The sequence below is a fragment of the Neolamprologus brichardi genome, chromosome 14, assembly GCF_056152115.1.
Source record: "Neolamprologus brichardi isolate AB-2024 chromosome 14, ASM5615211v1, whole genome shotgun sequence".
NCBI lineage: Eukaryota > Metazoa > Chordata > Actinopteri > Cichliformes > Cichlidae > Neolamprologus > Neolamprologus brichardi.
In genome coordinates this window covers 37,911,017-37,933,618 of record NC_142117.1, presented here as the reverse complement: position 1 = coordinate 37,933,618, position 22,602 = coordinate 37,911,017, and the positions used below count along the sequence as shown (strand labels likewise).

Genomic DNA, 22,602 nt, shown 5'->3' with positions numbered 1-22,602 from the left:
TACTCTGAAGCAGAGAAGTGTGGATTGAAATAAATTGCACTGAATTATTCTGCAGTTCTTTAGATGAATCCTCTGCTGTTTATGTATTTTATAAGGTTTTATGATTTGATTTATTTTTGTTCTTTTCATTTAACTTTAGTTATTAATTTTTAATGCATTTATAATTCAATTATTTTATATTATTTTACTTTGTGTTTGTATTTTATAAATATTTATTTTATATTATTGTATTGTTGATAGTTGATTGCATTTGTTTTATTTTATCTAAGTTTGTGGTTTTTAAGGAGAAAGTTTAGCAGAAAATAGCATTTTATTTATTTAATTGTATTTTCTGTTTAATTAATAAATTGATTATGTTTTATCACATTTATTTTCTTCATTTTTATGATTGTGCGTTTTAAAACTATGTCTGTATCCTTTGGCGGTGATAACATGAAGTGTAAACCTCGCATAAATGATTTCTTCATGCGGTATAACCGGATGTTTCTCGCTTCTCCAGAGCCGGTGCAGCTGCACTGAGAGGCCTGGTTGCCATCAGTTACTGGTTGTTGTTGGTACTACTGTTCAGGGTGCAGCAGCACCGACAGCTAACGTGTCGTTAATTTGACACATTTTACTGCATCAATTTTTCTTTGTATTGTTTGCTCTTAGCTTTCAGCTCCACCTTCTCACAACTTTTTACACACCAAACTTTTGTCTACAAGTTGCAGAGCACGCAGCGAATTATAGAGATCTGATTGGGCAATCCAGTGTCTGTAAGGAAAATGAACCAATCGGCTGTTTAACAAAACTGTAATGAAAGAGTTTTCACTGCCCTCCAGTGGTGAAAGTGAAGAACTGCACGTGTAAAACAACAACAACAACAACAACAATGCCTGAGCCTGCCCTGTAGTGGTCGTCTCTACCAGTTAGTTTAGATGTTTTACGTTCTCTTGTAGTCATTTCTCTTCATTTCTAACTTTTAATTAATTTATTTTATTACGATTTCATAAATAATGTTCTGTAAAAAAAAAAGATCTCTCCCTGTCCTAAACAACAACGCGTTCTTGAAAAGAAACAATTCAAATGTATTTTAATTTATTTTATTTTATTACGTCTCCCCTGAAGAGTCATTGCGCTACGTGTACGTCACCCGGAAGCAGGAAGTGTTCAGGAGCTTGTTGTGAGTTGTCGTGGAGGCTTTGCTGCTGTTGCTGGTCTCGTCTTCCTGTTGGCTCAAATGGCGAGCTTCACGGGTCCGGGTCGGACCGGTCCGGGACTCCGGTGCTGGGCTCTGGTCCTGCTGATGCTGGCGGAAGTGAGCTGGCCGGTGGCGGCCGTGTCGGAACCGGGGAAGTGGGACCTGGACATCAATAGCGTGAGTTTCCTGCTCGTACCCCCCGCTGTGATTCTGTGATGGTTCGTTTAGGTTCTGTGATGAACGGGTTGGAGAGGAGAGGAGCTTTGAGCAGATAAAAAGTGTTTCAGCGGCGAAGCAGCCGCTAAAATACCGCCCTGTTTGCCCTGCGCCATAATCGTTACGCCGCTAACGGCTAACGTTAGCTAAAGTGAAAGTATTCAAGTGGCGCGTTGATCAACACGAACGATACCAGCTGCGCCATAAAGACGTTTGATATCAATAAAATCACCAGTTACTCGCGTATATGTGGAACAGGCGGATACCAGCCGCTCGTCTGATGCCGGTAATATCTGATTTAACGTGTGTGTTTGTGGTCCTCTCTGATAAAAAGCCTCGTTTAAAGAGTCTGCTGAGAGGACAGAAGGAGTACTTTGAGTTATCGTGAATGAAGAGAGACCGGAGGACAGTTGGTGACTCAGGAAGAGGATTAGTAAGAAAGAAAGTGACGGCAGCTTTGAAGACTGTAAGTGGACGCTTCAGATGACACATGTGGTGCTGGTACTTTTCAAGGACAAGCGTGATGTACAGAGCTGCAGTAACTACAGTGGGAATGCAGCTGATGAGCCAAAACAATAAAAAGTTTGGGAAAGAGTCGTGAGCAGGTTAAAGAGAGGTGATCATCAGTGAGCAGCAGTATGGCTTCATGCTGAGAAACAGCTCCACACATGTGATGTTTGAGTCTGTGGAGCCAGAAAAGCAGATGGAGAAGAACTGCATGAGGAGGTGACAGAGAAGTATGAGACATGCAGGACATGTATGAGGAGACAAAGTTTTGTGTGTCTTAAAGGAAAAATATCTGCTGATCGATCAGATTTTTAATCACTGTGGGTAGAAGTCCTGCATTGGTTGGGCTGTAAGCACAGCCAGTGTTTGTTACATGCATTAGTCTGCAGAAGACTGTAAAGCTGTGACTGTGCACTGGAAAACCAGACTTACAGTATGAAGGTTAATGATAAACCAGGCTCATTAATGCTGCGGGTTAATATCAAAGCTGATGCACAAAGACAACACTGTCAGGGCTCGCAAAATCACTAGCCCGCCGATTTTTCCAGTCAGGCTACCAAAATCTATCTATCACCAATTCCTCTGACATCGTCTTATCAATCATTAGCTTACTATTCAAACATGACAAGTGAAATCTCCTGCAGCTTAAACGTGACAGGTTGATCGCGCAGAGAATCGCTGAGCATTATGTGAGTGCGTGTGTAAAAGCAGCAGGATTTAATCCGGTATTTTAGTTCTGCTGAGCCAAAATAAGACAGGTCAGGGTGAAGAGGGGACAGCCAAAGAAAAGCTTACCACAAAACGGAAAAGTTATGACAAATCAGACTATGAGGCAAAAGAAAGTGCAGCTTTATGGTTTCATGGACAAAAGAATTTCTGTGGCTGGAACTTGACGAGCTAAATAACATGATGTTCTGCCAGGTGTGTTGTGAGTCGACAAGCGCCTTTGTTACTGGGACCAGTCATTTTAAGAAAGAACCCATGAGAAATGCAAGAAATGCATTATTGCTCAGTCTGCAGCATCTTTCCCAGAACAAACAGCAACAGCAAAAAACATACTAAAAATGAACCAAGCACAAGAAGTCCTGAAAAAGCTGTTTAGAGCAGCGTGCTGTAGCAAAGAGTGAACTACCACTGGCCAAATTTAGCAGTCTTTGCAAACTTCAAAAAGTAAATGTCCTAGATGTTGGTTCCACTTGCCTCTCACCAGTGACTCCAGTGGAAATGTCACATTCAGGATCTGACACAGTTCTTACAAGTTCATAGAAATTTCTGTTCAATCAGAACCAAGTATTTGAGTTGATGATTGTAATTTTTATACAGTTGTTGTGATTTGTATTGTAACAATTTTTTGATTAATTTTTGTTTCTGTTACAATATTATACTTTAATGTATAATATTGTAACAGAAACAAAACGGGAAACAAAACATAAAAAATTGCCCTCTTTTTTTATTCGGGCTACTTAAATTTATTTTTACCAAAACCTGCAGAGTGCCGGCCCGAAGGGCTGCCAGGGATTTAGAAATCTTGCGAGCCTTGACACTGTACCACTGTTTTTAATCTGCACAACCAGCAGTGGTGTGGAATTAAATACACAAAGTTCCCGAACACTAAGCCACCTTTCCAAAAACAGGAACATGAACCACTGATGTTGTTATCAACTGCCAAAGCGAGGATCATCGGTTAACACAGAGTAACACGATAACAGGCATCTCCCAGCTCAGGGGCTGACATTTCCTTTAATGCTGCAGTCCTGGTGATTTTCCTTTGGTGGAACTTGTATGCAGAAAAACCCTGAATTTATCGACTTTAGGGAGGGACCACGGCTGGATCGAGGTCACTGTGTTTGTGTGGGCAGCTGGAAATATCGGACTGGGACTGCTTACAAACAATAAACCTGCAGGTTACAGGCTTCGGTCTCCCAGGAGATGAGTAAAGATAATAATTAAAAACTTAGATTCAAGTCTCACAGCAAATGTGACCATTCAACACATTTTACAAGTCACGTAAAAACAAAGCCCACCTGGTGTTAGTTGTGAGGTTTTTCACATCACAACATAATGACACATATCTGGTCCTGACCAAGTGATCAAAGTGTTTAAAGCCACAGAATATAAAAATGAATGATTGCTGGTCGGTGTCTCTACATATTAGTATTTATGAAGGGTATGTTGTGACTTATCTGCACAGTTACAGCAGTCGCTCACTAGAACGCAGTTCACCTATTTTAGTGCAGTTTTGCATGCTTTATTTTTATTTTTTTAAAGCACATTGTGTTGTGCGTCCTGATCAGCTGTAGACCGTTGTCGATCTCCTCCGTGCCGTCTCTCCTGTACAGTACAGAATCGCTACATCAATCACTAGCAGTGTGACTCTGTAGTGCTGTACTGTAAGCTTGTAAGTTTTCTCCCCGACAAACACGACAATGTCCACGAACAGACGGAGACGTCTGTTACCACCAGCTCGTAGCTAGCTGGGGTTCAAGCCTCACTAGAGCCGGCGAGAACAGCGACCTCCCGGCACATGGTTTTCAGATCTGTGCCTACTCAGGTTAAACATGATATATAAGTCACTTAGATAACTTAAAAATATTATTGTTTGGCTTTGTTTTACTGAAAAATCTGTTTGGCTGAGATTAAAGTTAGCATTTTCACACAGCTGAACAAACGTCAAACAGAAAACTGATTAAACAGAAGTGTGAGACGGTCGAGAGTTTACTACAGTGTCCTGTTAGATTTTAGATAGTAAGGAGCAGACGGACAAATTTATTAAACTCCACCGAGGCAATCTGCAAATGTCATTAAAATTTAATAAACTATCATCTTGTCTTTATTTTTAGTTAGCACCTTAAACACTTAAAGCTGTAAGCTAATGATAGTTATATAAGAGCAGATGCTGCTGGTGCAATAAGCTGTACGTTGTACGTCCGATGGATGATGATCTGATTAGTCGACTATCAGAATAATCGTTTGTGGCAGCCCTATCTGTGACTTTATTAACTGTCAGAGAATAAAAATGGATTTTCTTTGTTTGTTTCAGGAAGTCCTGCAGAAGCAGACGTACTTCTTCTACAGTAAAACTCTGTTCAATAACAGCTTTATCAGTCTCAAATGTAAGCAGATGTTTCTTCTTTGTTAAATCTTTATTTTACAGAGTTGGATAATAACGTTTGGGTTTGTCAAAAAGTCCAGTTTATGTTTGCTGTGCAGGCAGAAGCAGAAACTGTAATGTCTCACATTCTGAAACAAAAAGCTTAACTAAAGTGGACTCATTAAACTTTATTTTACAGAACATATCATATGTTCATATTAAATGTAGGCAGACACTTTCAGGTTGACCTGTGTGTCTGTCTGAGAGGACAGAAGCTCCGCCCACCCACTCTTCAAACGTTTTGTTAATGAAGGATAGCCAATCAGAAGAAAGCTGACTTTGAGCATTGGTTCAGAAACAGTCAGGTTAAAATGATGAAGTGAAATGAAGAAAATAACAAGTGGAGCAGCATCGTGGGCTAGAAGTGAGTTAATTTGGTTTGTTTGTGTGTGCAGTTGTATCAAAAGACTGCACCATGTCTCACCCGAGCCTGGACGTTTCCTGGTATCTGAGGAGCTCGCGCTGCAACAACGAAGTCTTCAACCTGGACGTAAGACGCTCTGCTTTCTTCTCTGGAAACTGCTTATTTGGAGCATTCGCTACTTCCATGTTTTGGACTTCTGTAAACTTCTACAGATGATCGGAGTATTTTTTTAACCTTTAACTTTGTCGCACACAGACGCTCAAAAACACAGAGTCCAAATAAGAACATCATTACTGATTAACAGTTAGGGTTGGAAGTTTGTGGACAGTTTTGCCTTTGTGCACTAGCCCGAGTCAGACAGTCTGTGAAGTGCAGACGTTCAGCTTTAAGGGTTTAACAGACGTATTAACTCCAACCATTATTCATCGAATAATAAAATAATGGGAGAGGATCAGTAAGGAGGTGATGTATAACTTGACTTCAATGCACATTTTTGCATTAGTGCTTTATTTATGACCACACAGGCTCCAGTTTCTTAACAGCAACACTGATAACACAACATCAGCAGTGAGGATGATGTTGTCATCGTTTAATTCAATTCAGTTTTATTCATACAGCACCAAATCACAACAACAGTCGCCTCAAGGCGCTTTATATTTTAAGGTCGACCCTACAGTAATATGTACAGAGAAAAACCCAACAATTATATGACCTCCTATGAGCAAGCACGTTAATGTGGAGTCTGTCCACACACACAGACACACAGCGAGGAAGCAGAGATCCAAGCGAGCGGTGCTTGTTCCTGTAGTCACCTTTAAAGCAAAGCACCTGATCCACAAGCTTCAGCGTGAAGGAAGGAGAACTCTGTAGATGCTTCACCCACACAGAGAAAAAGAAGTTGCATTAAAATATGCAGATGAGCTGTAAACTTAGTCTGATATGATAAACTGTCTACGGCAGTGATACCTGCAAGAAGCAGGGCTGAATCTAAAGGTGGGCATGGGGTGCATAAGACCATATTTATTTCCAGGATGTCATAACATTCTGACTTAGGCTACGTCCACACGTACCCGGGTATTTTTAAAAACGCAGATTTTTCTATGTGTTTGCACCTTTCGTCCACATGTAAACGGCGTTTTTGGTCACTGAAAACGGAGATTTTTAAAAACTCCGGCCAGGGTGGATATTTTTGAAAACTCCGTTTTTGCATTTACGTGTGGACGAGAAAAACGCAGAAAAGCGCCTTTTTTGACGTCACACTGTGCGCCACGTTATTGTTTCGGTGAAATGAATTTCTACAATACTGTTACTGTTAATTGTCTCTGCAGTGTTTAAATGCTTACATATACACACACAGTTACTGTCCCTCCACACATACGACTCGGTTCTGCTTCTATGCCCCAGCTTTGTTTACTTTTTCCCACCGAGGCTTCTAGGCTTCTGATTGGCCAACATTTCTGCACGGTTAGGAATATATCGCCACCTGCTGCTTTGGCATGTTCCTAGCAGCGTTTTCCTTCATTTCTGCCTTTACGTGTGGACGGGATTATTTTTTAAAACGAAAATGGAAAATCTCCGTTTTCAAAAATACCCGTGTACGTGTGGACGTAGCCTTAAAGTGAAAGAAGATATTCTATTAGTTAATTTGCATTATTTTAAAATACAAGCACAGTGCTTTTTTTGAAGGGCAGTAAAACTTTGGCTCTGCTGCAGACGAGTTGATGCAGCACTTCTCCAACAGGAAGTGTTGATATGCTTGAGTTGACACACACACCCCACATATACGTTTAATCTGATGGTCTGCAGGTAAAGACTACAAAAATGGTGTCCCTACCCCGAACCTTTGGGCCTCGCTGCGTCTGTCCTCTTTCTGTTTACACTCCACACAGCAGCGTTCCCAAATAATCAGGATTCAGTTTTCACGGTTCATTTTGTGTTTTCTGTCATCTATTTGCTCTCCCACTGAAATGCAATGAACAAAAATCACAGTTTTAGTTGTTTTTTTAATCCTCGGACTGCTATAAGTGTGACAACACTGAGTCTAGTCTGAGGATCCAACATGTCACATGATCACATGTGTGACCTCTGCAGAAAAAGCTGGCGGAGGAGTACTTCGTGTCGCAGAGCGTGGAGAGAGAAGGAGGAACTGGGTTCTATTCTTCACACAAGTATGAAACAATCCACTGTGACAATCAGAATCCCAAGGTGAACACACCCACGCATACACACTGCAAACACTGAATGAAGTGTCTGTGTGGTGATTGAACGCTAACACGGGCGTGTTTGTTTTATGACTCAGTTCAACCTGAACCAATCCGAGCCGATACATCCGCTGAAACCACTGCAGCAGGCACAGGTGAGCTTTTTCATTCTGTTCGTCACAATCACCCACAAACACCTGAAGCACTACGGCCCTTTGTCTCTGCAGCTAGCTGCAGCTCTGTGTACTGACTGTACTCCCAGTTTGACCCTTTGAGGTGTGTCTCAGACTGTTTTACATGCTCTGCATGTCTGATAAGAATCATCATGGCCGCTTTGCTCACCTTTCTGGTTTGTCCGGTTGGTTTAAGCTGCTGTTTGTGTTTCAGCCAAGCACAGGAAACACTTCAGGGAAACGAAAGAGAGAGGCTCCAAAGCCACAGGTGAGCACATCATGCACACACACGCGCGTTGGCTATTCATATCTTGTGGGGACAAGGATTTTGGTCCCCACAGAGATATGAATGCACATTCGGGGAGCATGCAGAAAATGTAATTGCATGCCTGAATAAATACACAGTGTCAGACCAACAGTTGAATTTCAGGGGCATTAATATGTAAAATAAGGAACAGCAGAAGCTGAGAGAAGCTCTGTCCACAGCTGCTGCTCTCAGCTTCACCCTCCACACATTTGGTTTGTCACAGATTGTGCACCCTACCTCACGCCCTTTCTAACCCCACGCTCCTGTTCCTCATCTAGGATCAGTGTGAGATCTACACTCGTTTGTGCCCCTCTGAGCCTGGGCTTGTGTCTCTGCCCGGCTCCTTAACCTTTAAGGAAATTATGTTGATAATAAATTTAAATAATTGTGGGAGCAGCTGAAAAGGTCTTTACTTTCTCTGCTGTGGCAGCAAACAAAGCTTTGTGATGTTTGTGTGTTTGCTTATCTGTTGTCTTCAGTTAAGAACAGGAAATGATGTCAATGTTTTGCATTTTTTGGACCAAATTCCGAAACGCTTCATGGGACGAAGTCACTGCGGTGTTTTTACAGTATTTGCTTTGTCATATTTTAAGTGATAGAATTTTGTTCAGGCACTTTTTAAAGTACATTTCGTTACATTTTCTGTTTTGAATGTCAGATATTTTTGTTTTTCACAGTGGAAACAGCACAGCTGTCATTAGCAACAATAGAAGCACCTCTGTTAGAGCAGGTGTGCCACTTATATGATCTGTCAATATTAAAAGAGCTCTGTGTGAGTCATGTGAGATTTGAAGATATTTTTTCAAAGCGTAACAGTCGAATAGTGTAGGAGAACAGATGTGGACGGACTTTGTTATTGGTCACGTCACTGATTAAAGTTACTCTGGTTATTTTAAATCCATAGATTTTTTTTCTTCTCGAGTGTTTGAGTCAGTTTAACAGACGTTGTTCTTCTTTGTCTCCCAGTCAGCAAAGACGAACGAAACCGACAAAGATCAAAAACAGGTCAGCTGCTCTTCCTGATTATCTTGTGATCCCAGGACATCCTGATGGAGGCTTCTTTAAATTGATGTAAAAGCTGCTCTCTCTCCGCTGTTGCTCAGGCTGGGAATCTTGGTTTCGATGCGGTGGCTCAGAGCTGGGATGACGGACCCTACATGTTCATCCTCAAAATCGAAGAGAGCCAGCAGTCTGGTCCCAAAAATCAATGGAATCTGAAGCGTCAGTGCACGCTCATACATAAAACACAAACACAGACAGCTGTCTGCATTAGTCTCAGGATTAGTTAACAATCAATGAGATTTACAATTGTAATTAAAATATGTTAAGTTTGTGTCTCATAATGAAATCATTCAAAATCACAATAACAGGCTTTTTAAATAAACCAGCGTGTCAGTGAACTCTAATCAGAGCGAATTTGAGAAACATCAACTGCAGTTCACCTGGTGTCGCTGCAGGGGGCGCTCGAGAGCTGGTCCTCAATCAAAGGCGTAAATCAGGGGTGTCGAACTCCAGGCCTCGAGGGCCGGTGTCCTGCAGGTTTTAGATCTCACCCTGGGTCAACACTCCTGAATCACATGATTAGTTCATTAGCAGGAATCTCTGGAGAACTTCAAGACATGGCTGTATCCCAATTCAGGGTCTGCAGCCTTAAATACGCAGCCTCAACAATCCTCAAGGGCCGCGTACTTAAAGACCGCTAAGGCCGGAAGTGCGAGGCTTGTGAAATGGGACGGTCTAGCCTCCGTTGCGCTGCCCAGGTTGCCTAGCAACCATGATCCGAACAGCTGGAAACGTTTCATACAGCTTTGTTTGACAGAAATGAAAATCTTTTGTTCAAGTGTTTGTTTGTTTCTAGATGAGCTTTGATCATTCTCTGTAAGATTAAACTCAGCTATTGAACGGCGTATATTTTAAGGTAAACGTCACTAATGTCACATGACTTTGCCGACATGTGGCCAACAGGAATGTTTTAATGTTCTTCGTTATTAAACATTTGCACATAAATAAGTGACATAATATTCAGTACTTACTCAAAGTTTACTCTTCGGGCGCCCCCCATCCGCCGTTTTTTTTTCGGCAAAATTATCCACACCCACCGCCGCGCTATGCATTCTGGGATATGTTGGGCCATGAAGTCTACACCGCCACGTCCTTAAAATTCAGGAAAATGAAGGACGCATTTGAGGGCCGCATTTCGAGCAGCCTTTGAATTGGGACAGCCTTCGGCGCGCCACTGTGACGCAATCGGCCTTAAAATGCGGCCTTTAAGGCTGCAGAGCCTGAATTGGGATACAGCCATGTTGAGGAGGTCATTTATCCGTTTAAATCAGCTGTGATGGATCAAGGACACATCTAAACCCTGCAGGACAGCGGCCCTCGAGGCCTGGAGTTGGACACCCCTGGTGTAAATGAAACTAAACTGGTGAAAAACAACCATTTAAACCTGCTTCTGTACAACAAAAGAACACCTTTGATTTGGTTTTTCTCAAATCCAGCATCCATAACATGTCCAAACTGAAATAAAATGACTTTTATGTCCTTCAGTTTGTTTTAGAGTGAGCCTGATTCTGCCTGGTTTTTTTTGTTTGTTTGTTTTTAAAGCTAGCATTTGCTAATGGAGGCTGATTGGTCAAGTAGAGGACTATAACATAGAGCTATGTTGAGAGGAGTTGGATGGTCTGATGTTCAGTGAGCAGAGGCTACTTTAGATACTGCTTTTAGTCACCGTCTGACACCCACTCTGTTTGTATTTACAGTCCAGATCAGTATGAAGGGTCCACATGGCTTTATATCAGCGTCCGAATGGCCTCTGATGATGGTAAGAGCAAACACGTGCACGCAGAGAAATTAAAATGATATTTATTTGCTCAGGTATTTAAAATGCTCCTTTCTTCCAGTTCTACATGGTGATGTGCATCGTGTACGTGCTGCTCGCCGTGCTCTGGTTGGTTCTGTCCGCGTGTTACTGGAGGGACCTGCTCCGGATTCAGTTCTGGATCGGAGGTGTCATCTTCCTGGGCATGTTGGAGAAAGCCGTTTACTATGCTGAGTTCCAGAGCCTCAGATATGAAGGCGTGTCAGGTAGACAAAGACGCACGCAGGTGGTGGCCCACGTGGTGCGTGACATAGCTGTGATGAATATCCTGTGTCACGTGTCCTCCTGCAGTCACCGGGGCGGTGGTGTTTGCTGAGGTGCTCTCTGCGGTGAAGAGAACTCTGGCCAGAGTGCTGGTGATCATCGCCAGTCTGGGATACGGCATCGTCAAGTGAGTTTCACAGCTGTTACTGACGGCTGGCGGGTGCGTTATATGTTTCCACTGTGAGAACCTCTGTAGGAGAAGGAAGGACCGACTCTGAGGCTGATGTGTCTGAAAACCTCCAGCTGTGCAGTTAAAAACCCAGCAGCTTAGCAGATTTATGAGCCTAGTGCCGGTAATGTTATGCACCCGTTTGCCACCAGATGGAGCTGTAGCCCAGCATCATCGTAGAAAAATACCGTAAATGTTAATTTTGGCCTGTAATTTTTTTATTGTTGTTGCAAAAAAGGTGTACTGGGGAAAAAAAAAGCTTTTTGTGACATTTGTCTGGTGGTGTCCTATGTGATTTTATTAATGTGAAATTTGTGCTGTGGCTCCAAAAGGTTGGGAAACGCTGTTCTATGTAATCAGAAGTCGAGGAGCCCCCTGCTGGTCTTTAGAAAGAGTGCAGGTTTGAGGCTCTTATGCGATGGTGTCGCTTTTCAGACCTGGAAACTACATCTCGATGGGTCCAGAGTGCTTCGTATTAATTTGAATCCTCGACGTAAAGGAGAAAGTCTTACCTAAATTACTTAATTAACTTAATTCTTACTTAAATGCAGACCGCTGCTATCGTCAGTTCTGCTGATCCAACCAGAGGACTGAACGGACTCCATTAAAATTTATATAATGCATCAAGGAAAGTTAGAAAACCCAAAAAGAAATGGCGCACAACTCCATCCTCAGATCAGTGCGGCTACGTGATTGGGTTACAGGTTGTTGTTTGTTTACCTGGCTCAGAATCGATGTCATGTCACAAGCATACTCTTTGCATTTTTTAAATTTCATTCACTAAACAAAAAAGTTTGATTCCAGCTTTAAACAAGGAGGAAGATAAGAGTCTCTGTAGCAGATCCCAGAACTTGCTTGTGCTTCGCGGTTTAAGGGATAACCGCCATGTTTGCAGATGGGGAATCCTCCCATAGATTTCTATTAATGTCACCACTGTGGAAATGCAGTCAAGCGGTGAAATGAAAGAACTTTGAGATCCACTGAAAGTGTTTCTGATTCCATCCATCCATCTCCTTCTGCTTATCCGGGACGGGGTCGAAGGCACAGCAGCCTAAGCAGAGAAGCCCAGACCTCCTCCAGCTTGTCTGGGGGAAGACCAAGGCGTTCCCAGGCCAGCCAAGAGATATGATCTCTCCAGTGTGTCCTGGGTCTGCCCCGGGGCCTCATCCCGGTGGAACATGCACAGAACGAGGCACCCAGGAGGCGTCTTTGTCAGATGCTCGAAACACCTCAACTGTCTCCTTTTGATGTGAAGGGGCAGTGGCTCTACTCTGAGCCCCTCCTGGATGGTCGTACTCACCCTATCTCTAAGGGAGAGGCCAGCCACCCTTCGGAGGAAGCTCATTTCTGCCGCTTGTATCGGCAACCTCGTCCTTTCGGTCACTACCCACAGCTCGTGACCATAGTTGAGGGTAGGGACAAAGATCTACCGGTAAATTGAGCATCTGCATCACTGCGGCCGCTGCCCAGTCCGTCTGTCGATCTCCGGCTCCCTTCTCCCGTCACTCGTGAACAAGACCCCAAGATACTTAAACTCCTCCACTTGGAGCAGGAACTCGTCCCTGACCCGGAGTGGGCACTCCACCCTTTTCTGGCTGAGGACCATGGCCTCAGATTTGGAGGTGCTGATTCTCATTCCCACTTGCTTCACACGTGAAAGCCACTTGGCTGCACCTAGAAATCATGTCAATAAAAATTATGAACAGAATCGGTGACAAAGGGTAGCCCTGGCGAAGCCCATCACCCACCAGGATCAAGTCTGACTTATTGCCGATATGTGGACCAATCTCTTGTGATGGTTGTATAGGGACTGAATGGCCCGTAGCAATGGGCCAGACACCCCACACTCCCTGAGCACCCCCCACAGGACCCCCCAAGGGACACGGTCGAATGCCTTCTCCAAGTCCATAAAACACATGTAGATTGGTGGGCAAACTCCCATGCACCCTCAAGTATCCTTGTGAGGGTAAAGAGCTGGTCCAATGATCTATGACCAGGACGAAAACCACATTGTTCCTCCTGTATCCGAGGTTCGACTAATGGACTAACTCTCCTTTCCAGCACCCTGGCATAGACTTTCCCAGGGAGGCCGAGGAGTGTGATCCCCCTGTAGTTGAAATACAACTGGGGTAGCTCAGGAGGTGGAGCAGGTCATCTGTTGATTGGTTGGTGGTTCGATCCCTGGCTCCTGTCTGCATGCCGAATACACTTGCTCCCCACTCGCTCTCCGATGCATTCATACTCCCATCGGAGTATGAATGCATCAGAGCTTGGTGGCTCCTTCACATCCGGTGTCCACCATTTGGTGCGGGGGTTACCACCACGACAGGCACCAACCACCTTGCGGCCGCAGCTCAGTGCAGCGGCTTCGACAGTGGAGATGCTGAACATGGTCCATCCGGACTCAATGTCCCCAGTCTCCCTCAGATTGCTGTTGAAGCTCTGCCGGAGGTGTGCGTTGAAGATCTTGCGGACTGGGGCCTCTGCTAGGCGTTACCAACACACCCTCACTATACATTTTGGCGTGACAGGTCTGTCCAGCGCCATCCCTTGCCACCTGATCCAACTCACTTTATATAGCGGTCAGATACAGTTCACACACACAGAGCGACGTTTCTCGTTTCTCTCCCGCAGGCCGAGACTCGGCGCTCTGCTGCACAGAGTCGTTGGCGTTGGTCTGCTCTACCTGATCTTCTCCATCATCGAGGGACTCTTAAGAGTCAACGCTGTGAGTCCCAAGAGCGCTGCAGTACTGTGTGTGTGTGTGTGTGTGTGTGTGTGTGTGTGTGTGTCTGACATGTTTTTCTCTGCAGGATCGAGGGGACACCAGCAGTAAAGTTTTGTGTGACATAGTGCTGGCCTTCACTGATTCCTGTATTGTCTGGTGGATATCCTTTAACATGTATTAAGAGAATCATCCTCTCACGCGTAATTAATCTTTTGAAAACGAAATAAAATCCGTCACATAAACACTGAAAAATGTATTCATAACCACACGGTCAGTACAGCAGTCAAAATGAAGTAAAACACACCGGATGTATAAGAAATACCTGAAACTAGTCCAATCAGATAAAAATGACAACAAGCAAAATGAAAACGTCAATGAAGTAAAAATGGACCAGCCAATAAACTAAAACTAATTTATAATAAAAAATTCAGCAAAGCGAAAAAACCACAGAATTCAACTGACTTTCTTAATATTTTATGACACATTTAAGTCTAAATTTAAAGTCCAAACGAAGCGGCTGTTTCAGCTGCAGCGACCACAGGGCGATAAATCTCTGAACACACCGGGTCCTCCTGTTTGTCTCTTCCTGTTTGTTTTTCCCTGCTGGGGGATGTAAATGCGTCCGACCCACTAAAATATCCGACGATGGAGCGACAGGAGGGATGATGAATAAACTCCACCCACCTGCTGCACCCTGATGAGCAAAACAAACCTTTTAGACTGAACAGAAGCTGTTCGCTGTGCTGCGTGTGCATTTCTCTTCTTCCTCTCACCCTTCTCTTTTCTGTTTACTTCCTCCGTTCTTTTCCTTCCCTTCCTGCTTTCTTGCGTCCCTCCTCTTCCTCTTCATTTTGTCTCCTTCGCCTCATCCTCCGTGTCTTCTCCTGTCTTCCTTTTCTTTCCCTCTCCAGGCTGAAGATGATGTAGTGCTCCTGGCTGCTGTTCCTCTGGCTGTGCTCGACTCTACCCTCTGCTGGTGGATATCCGCCGCTGCACCTTCCCCCCTTTCTAGTGAAAGTTTGCCTTTCTCTCCCTTTCTTTTTCACTTGTTTCTACCCTGCTGCTGTGTTACATATTTAGCCAGAGCTAACTGATACATGGACCCTTGAATCAGAGGTGTCCTTAAACATCAGAGTTACCCTGAAGCACCAGGAGAACTCAAAGCGTGATCGGCACAGAGAAAATCCGACAGGTGCGTCTGCTGTTGGGTTGTTCCTACCTGTGCAGGGAGGGAGGGAGTGGATGTTAGCTGAGTGGGACAGAGTTAAAGCATTAAATTGTCCTGCGTGTGAAGTGAATGTTGCACGACAAGTTTCAGTCTTCCTCTTGGTGAAGTTCCTTGACCGTGTCGTCACATCTTCGTGAGCCTGACTCAGACGATGAAGCTGCTGCGCCTCAGGAGGAACGTGGTGAAGCTCTCGCTCTACAGACACTTCACCAACACGCTCATCTTTGCTGTCATAGGTATTCAAAGTTCTCTTTGTGTTTAACATTTTATTTTCATGTCCTTGTTTTAAGGCTGTGATGTTTGTGTGCTTTTCAGCGTCGGTCATCTTCATCATCTGGACCACGAAGACCTTCAGGATGTCCAAATGTCAGTCTGTAAGTACTTCAGCGCTTGGATTCAGTTAAAGCTGCTCTCCAGCTTCTCTCTCTTTCATTTCTTGCTTTCATTTGGTTGGTAAGTTTCATTGGAAAATATTTAACTGCAAAAATGAGAAGAATTAATCGATTAATTCGATTTATTCTCTGAACCGAGTTTGTTTTTTCTTCCTCACTGCTGAATCTCTCTCTCTCTCTCTCTGCAGGACTGGAGGGAGCTGTGGATAGATGACTCTTTCTGGCGTTTCTTGTTCTCCATCATCCTATTGGTCATTATGTTTCTATGGCGACCGTCAGCCAATAACCAGAGGTAGGATGTTGTTTTGGGTTTTTTTTTTAATCCCCAGTCTCCAGTTTGTGTCTGTAAAGTAAAGCCGTGTCCTCTGTGTCTGTGACAGGTACGCCTTCAGTCCTCTGGTGGATGAAGAGAGCGATGAAGAGGAGAAGGAGCCCATGATGAACGAGGCTTTTGGTCAGAATGCTTCTCTCCTCTTTCTGTTTAGCCTGAGATGAAATGAATCCATTAAAGTGGATTTGTTCGGTTTATTCTTCATCTCCATGATTCACTGTTCATAATAATCCGTTATCTGATACTCAGCGAGCTGTTTTAGCTTTTAGCCCTTTAAACCAGCCTTCTTCTGATTGGATGCCCGTCATTAACAAGAGCTTTGAAACTCGTTATTAGAAACTCATTTTTAACACGTTAACGATGTTAAATCCGTTTCCATCATTGGAACAGGAGCCACGCTGCACATGTGTGAGGTACCTCTGGTAAATGATCATCTACGTTTTATTATTTTTCTCACGGTTTGTTTGTTTTTCACTCCTTTGTGTCTCCAGAGGGGATGAAGATGAGGGGCATGAAGAATGAGGCCAACGGCTCAGCCAAAGCTAACAAAGTGGTGAGTCAGAGGAACCCGAACACCGCCAGACATCAGCCCGTGTTAGTGGTTTGCACAGGAACCTCGCAGCAGCCGTGTTACTGGTCAGATTGTGGCATTAAAATGGTCCTAAAGGCACAAACACAGTCCAGAAAAGTTGCTCAATAAAAGGAGAACTAATGATTTATTTTAAAAAATTACAGTAATGAAGGAGGAAATCAGCTGTGGAGACAAAAGCGTATTTCTCTGTATCAGGCTGTAAACGTGTGTGATGTAGCGTAACTTAAGCAGCAAGGAAGCTGATAAGTAAATAGCATTAGCAGACGATTGAAGTTCTTTTAAGCATACTTTATTGCTGGCATCTCCGTTTTACCATAAAACAATCAGGCATGCAAAAATCCCACTGGCTTTATACAGGACTTTGCCCACACCTGACCTCGTTAGTCTCTACCATTGAAACAAATAGGTCAGACCAAACAATACAATTCCAAACAAAGAACAGGAATAAAGTCATGCATGAACTCATTTACTCAGGTAAATGGTTTGTAAAGTAAAACACTGCATACAATGTAACTCAAAAGGCTAATTTAAAGAAAACAAACAATACAAAAAACTATACAAAATGAAAAACCCTCCATTTGGTTACACCCAGTGATGCAATCATTGACCTCATGACCCTACATAAACAGGAAGTAGTGGGCGGCCCTTCCCATACACCTGTCTCACATATAGGACCTGAATACACAACACGGACACCAAAGCAACATAAAGAAACATAATTTACCAGACGTGTGCCTGTAAACAGAAGAAAATTCAGATGATCTGATGGTTAGTAGTGTTTGCTTTAAAACACATGCATGGATGTAAAGGATGTAACTACTGCTAGCACAAACAAAACCCGGGATAGTGTGAGAAGAGAAGTTACACCAGCCTAAATCAAATCATTATGGCTGACTGTGAAATAACAGAACACAAAATAACAATATATGCAAGTGACAAATGGCAAATGAATTCTGTCCTAGCCACTTTGTCACAACGTGCTTCATTTGTGCTGTAAAGTTTTAACATGACTCAGCAGCTGGAGCCTCCGGTGGACGTCAGAGGAACTGCAGCTTTTGGTGCTTCAGCGTTATCTTAATTTTTTTGGATCCGTTGAATGGATTAGAAACTAAAACTTATTTTTCTTTTTTTACTTTACTCACTAAAGTTTTGACTAAACTGATTTTTGTTCAGTCGTCGTAGCTGCTTATTTTACTGCATTCAATCACAGTTTGAACAGCTGATGAAGTCATGTTTAGTGTTCAAAGGAAAATCTTCTGTTTGCATCACTCAGTCTGATCCCTCATGTTTAATCTCCTTAGGATGAGGACCTGAAGTGGGTTGAGGAGAACATCCCATCATCTATGGCAGATGTGTAAGTCGTCACGAGCGTTAATCAGTGTGAATCTGCTGATTATTGTGAATCAGAAACCCAACACTGAACGTGTTTTCTCTTCCTCGCAGCGCCCTGCCGCCCCTGCTGGACTCTGACGAGGTAAACTTTCACTTCACTGGAAAAATTTGACATCGATTCAAACGTAAAATGAAACTTTCTCCGTCACTGTGGAGAATTTAGAGCACAAAGGAACAAATGGTACCCGGAGTAGACTCACTGGGATCTGACCAGTTGATGGTTTAGATTATTTTTTTTAAACTACCAAAGTTATTAAAGTTTAAACTTTATCACAGTTTGAAAATTGTGTTTGAGGCCGCTAACAGATAAATAATAAATGAGATCGTCATCGTTACTGACAATAACCCGCAGGTAACAACAAAATCAAGCAGCACGCAGCTTTATCACCTGAGTCTGTTTATCTGCGTTAAAGAGAAATGCAGGAAGTGTCTCTGGACATGAGAAGTCCCGAAAGGTCCCCAGAGAGTGTGGGTCCCCTCATGGCTGCGAGGTATCGCATTTGAGCCATCAGAGCTCATTTAATGTCAATAAACTGTTTCTTTTCCAGTTAATTGAAATTCTGAAGTCCTGTAAAACTTTGAAATCCACAGAAATATATCATTTTTAAAAGTCACATCTTTTATACTTTAGAGGACAAGGCGCCCAACTCCTCTGGGATCAGGTCCAAAGTCAAGCAGATGTTTCTATTATAAACTGTTTCTATTATAAACTGTTTCTATTATAGAGGCCTTTTCGACTTTGGTTTTAAAATCAACTTTAACATATTAAATATATTTGCATTTAAAAGAGAAACTGAACCAGTGGAACGAAGCCGCAGGGTTGAAATAGTGTTTTCATTTCTGTGATTCACCCTGAAACTCCACGTTATCACTATTATCACTTTATATTCATTTGTGAAGTAAAGCTGTGGTGGTTTGGGTGGATCTCCCTCTGGAGACCACAGAGCGTCAAACTGTTCTCACCTGCATACTGAGTTCACTCGAAGAGCTCAGTGAACAAACTCGAACTTATTCAGAAACACACACATTCTCGTTTTCATGTTTTGTTTGTGAGGAAATCTAATTTACATAATGCTTTCCTTAGCTGAACCATAACTATAACTATAACTAACTAACTAAACCACATTTTGAGTCTCACAAATGCCTTCAGACTTGTGAGGACGCCCACTTTTGTCCTCATAAGTCACTCCCCACAAGTTTAGTAACGTACCAATTTTTGGTCCCCACAAAGATCTCTAGACAGGTACACACACACACACACACACACACACACACACACACACACACACACACACACACACACACACACACACACACACACACACACACACACACAGCTTATGAGCAGCAGGGGGCAGCAGACCCACAGTAAACACCTTGTGCTGCTGGTTACGTCATACTGTTGTTTATCGTCCTCTGTGTTGTCATGGTGAGCAGAAAGATGTGACGCGACAGACACGCGGCGTGTGTGTGTGTGTGTGTGTGTGCGCGCTGCAGCTGTTAATGATCCTCTGAATAAAAACAAAACATATTTGTATTTTTTCTCATCATTGTTTGTGTGATCAGCGGCCTCAGACCGACGTCCAGCAGACGCCGCGCTCGTTTTAACATCCGTCCGTGTTTTCCCTCGTGTCCTCTGTTGGCTCTTCATTCAAACCATTTTCCAAATTATTTACTGTCTCGTCTGCGAACCGAGCCTCTTTAAGGCGTCCGGCAATCAACAAAGTGCCTCTTATGTAAAATCAATTTCTTACATAAGCGGCCATATGAACGCAGAGGGGTATTAAACCCACAGAAGATATGAAGTGTGCACACGCTCTGTTCCCCGCAGGGCGAGCGGGCTTCGTTCTGCCAGCGAGGATAATGGACGTGTACGTAATGAAGCCGGCTCATCAAAGGGTTAAATTAAGGGGAAATAATGCCTTTAACTCCCTGCTCGTCGCCTCCTTTTGCTAGATTATGTAACGCGTTCTTGTTATTTAAGAGATGAATGAGGGCTGAATCTGAACCCAACCTGCCTCTTATGCTAAATTACGCAATTCATCACGATCGAGGAGGAAATTGTGCCTCACCTGCCGTCACCCCGACGCTTTGTGTTGTTTTGCTACCTGAATAAATCCTGTTAACCTGGATTCAGGCAGCTGAGCCAGCGTGAGAAGATTGTTTGAAACGCTCGGCGCTCCTCAGTGTCGCTCATGAAAACACGGAGGTGAAGACAGAAGCTGCGCTCTGGCCTTCCTTAATCCCCGAGCCTGAAATAACCTGATGTAAAAGAGCTTTTTAATATTTGTAAACGGTGCTGACCTCTGCGGTTTGTCGCTCAGAGAGCGCACCGAGCTGTGCTGTCAGAAAGGCCGGTGAGCAGAACGTTTAGGCTGCAGATCCACTCAGGACCATCGCTGTTTACATCCACGCTGAGGCTCTGGAAACATTTTGACTGCTTGAGAATGTAAAGCAGGGGTCACGTGGGACCAGAACCACCAGAGGATCCAGTTCAGCTCGCTGGGCTGAGTCTGCAAAAGGTGCAAATTTCAGTGAGGTCAACTCCAAAACCACAAAATTCCCCATGTGGCCATGCAGGAGGGGAACAACCTGTAGACGATATTCCAGCATCGAGTCAAAAGGATGCAAATCCTTCCTAAATCTGTCTTTCTGTAAGATATGATGCTCTAAGGTGGACGCTTCAGTCTGTGGGTCAAAGCTCCTGAAACTACAAACGTGTGTTTTCTGTTGCAGGAAACGATGACGACCAAGTTTGAGATGTCCAAGATGGAGTGAAGCACAAAAGAGGAGCTTTTTTAAAACCAAGAGACTGTGGCATCACCGAGAGGTACGCCCACGTGACGAGGAGGAGGGAGAGATGAAGCGCTGGATGAAGGAGGGAACCGATGGGAGCGAGAGCTCAGTGTCGCCGTGTGATTTCATCCCTGAACTTATGAGCTTTGTAAGCCTTGACCTGTACATACGCTGGGAGCAGAGTTGATGCTCACATCCTTTTATTTGGTTCTTTTTATTCCTGTTTGTACTTATACGCCTCTCTCTGTATACTCTGCATACACACACAGTATATTTTGACCGATTTAACGTTAAATGTTTTGTGTTTGTTGGATTTTTCACGTTTACACGCGCAGGTTTCCTGTCTCCTCGCTGCAGTGGGTTTTGGGGGCTTTTTTTGGTTTGTTTGGTTTTTTTTAAGTTGAATGAAAAAAATGTGTTTTGATTTCTTCAACCTGCAGAGATTTAAATTGTGAATCATAAAAGCAAAATGTGAGTAAACATGGAGTATTTCTGATGAAGCTGAAGTTTGTCTTTCATGCCAGTTTTGTGTTTTCGTTTAATTCTCATTATTAATTCAGAACTTAACGTCCTTCCTGTGCCGAGACGGCGTGTTTGAGTTTGACGCCTTCTGCAGGCTCCGGTTCAGATGCCGTAAAACGTGCGACGAGGCCCCGACGCACAGGGTTTCGTTACTGCACAGAAATGAGCAGGAAAACGAAACGGCGCGGTCTCTTTGGTGATAATTTAGGTTTATTATTCGATCATAAAGCCAAAAATCAGACCTCAGAGTCTGGCTGGGGGTAAAATCATAGACTGTATATAAAAGATGCTTTCCTAAATGTTGTCTGTTTGGAGCCAGCGGGGGCTGTATCTGGATGAGAGCTGAGGTGCCGCATTATTAGCTAACATGGCTAACACGCTCACATCACAGATACCTGCTAATCAGCGCTGAGTCACATCCAAATCAAGTCCTCGACTTTGACTCAGACTTCATGGTTACTACAGTAACCTCACAGCAGCCATATAATTGGTCAGATGATGTCATTAAAAAGGCTCCAACAGTACAAACAGGGTCCAGAGGTCCAGTTCAGGGACTGGAATTAGCCGAGGTGCCAGGCTGGAGCTGCCTGTGGCACGATTTACTTGTTTCGGCTCCTTTCAGTGTTTTCTGTCAGACTGTGAGAAGTTTAAAGCTATAAAAGCCATAAAAGGTTTCACAGCAGGTTGATTTTGCAGATTTACGCTGGATTCCCTTCCTGATGCAACCTCACAGGGGAATTGTTGCTCTGGCTTGACCCAGCGACCTTTCTCCTGCCAACTGAATGTATGAATCACAGCCCCGTGGAGTCTAAAAGAACCTGGCAAACACTCAGACACACCAAAGTAGTAAATTCTCCAAACTCTGGTTGTATCGACAAATTTATGGTCATCTACCTGGAAGGTTGACAGTCTGCATGCCAGAGTATTCCTCTGAAAGACACCGAACCCCAAAGTGCTCTCAGATGCATCCACGGCAGTGTGAATGTTAGAAACGGTGCTCGTGTCAGTGAGTGTGCAGTGTAAGAACCACGCTTGGTTCGCTGTCACGACTTGTTAGATCCATTCTTGCCCGATCAGTGTTTCAGCCTGTTGGTCGCTTTGTCGGCTTCTCCTCGTCCAACCGCCGACCAAAGATTCTGGGTCAGATTACGATACGCGAATTTTCCTGCCCATAAATCCAAAGTTTCAAGATTTCTGCAAACTTCAGATCA

The 22,602-nt window shown here is 43.6% G+C and overlaps 1 protein-coding gene across 1 annotated transcript; it reads left to right on the top strand.

Moving 5' to 3' along the window:
* The first annotated feature begins 1,132 nt into the window (after positions 1-1,132).
* tmem87a (transmembrane protein 87A) lies at positions 1,133-21,912 on the top strand. The gene is made up of 21 exons (XM_087851299.1): positions 1,133-1,357; positions 4,944-5,016; positions 5,450-5,544; positions 7,510-7,623; positions 7,718-7,774; positions 8,007-8,060; positions 9,066-9,104; positions 9,203-9,320; positions 10,859-10,920; positions 11,000-11,183; positions 11,269-11,368; positions 14,045-14,138; positions 14,224-14,300; positions 15,496-15,602; positions 15,682-15,740; positions 15,947-16,050; positions 16,139-16,212; positions 16,581-16,642; positions 17,983-18,035; positions 18,125-18,155; positions 20,810-21,912. The coding sequence occupies exons 1-21, from the start codon at positions 1,220-1,222 to the stop codon at positions 20,849-20,851; spliced, it is 1,737 nt and encodes a 578-aa protein (XP_087707425.1). The 5' UTR covers positions 1,133-1,219; the 3' UTR covers positions 20,852-21,912.
* The last annotated feature ends 690 nt before the right edge of the window (positions 21,913-22,602 follow it).

Excerpts from the sequence above, each read along its gene's own strand:
- tmem87a (XM_087851299.1), top strand. The coding sequence starts at position 1,220 with ATGGCGAGCTTCACGGGTCCGGGTCGGACCGGTCCGGGACTCCGGTGC. Across the intron at positions 5,545-7,509 it reads ACGAAGTCTTCAACCTGGAC|AAAAAGCTGGCGGAGGAGTA; the intron begins GTAAGACGCTCT and ends TGACCTCTGCAG. Across the intron at positions 15,603-15,681 it reads GCTCATCTTTGCTGTCATAG|CGTCGGTCATCTTCATCATC; the intron begins GTATTCAAAGTT and ends TGTGCTTTTCAG.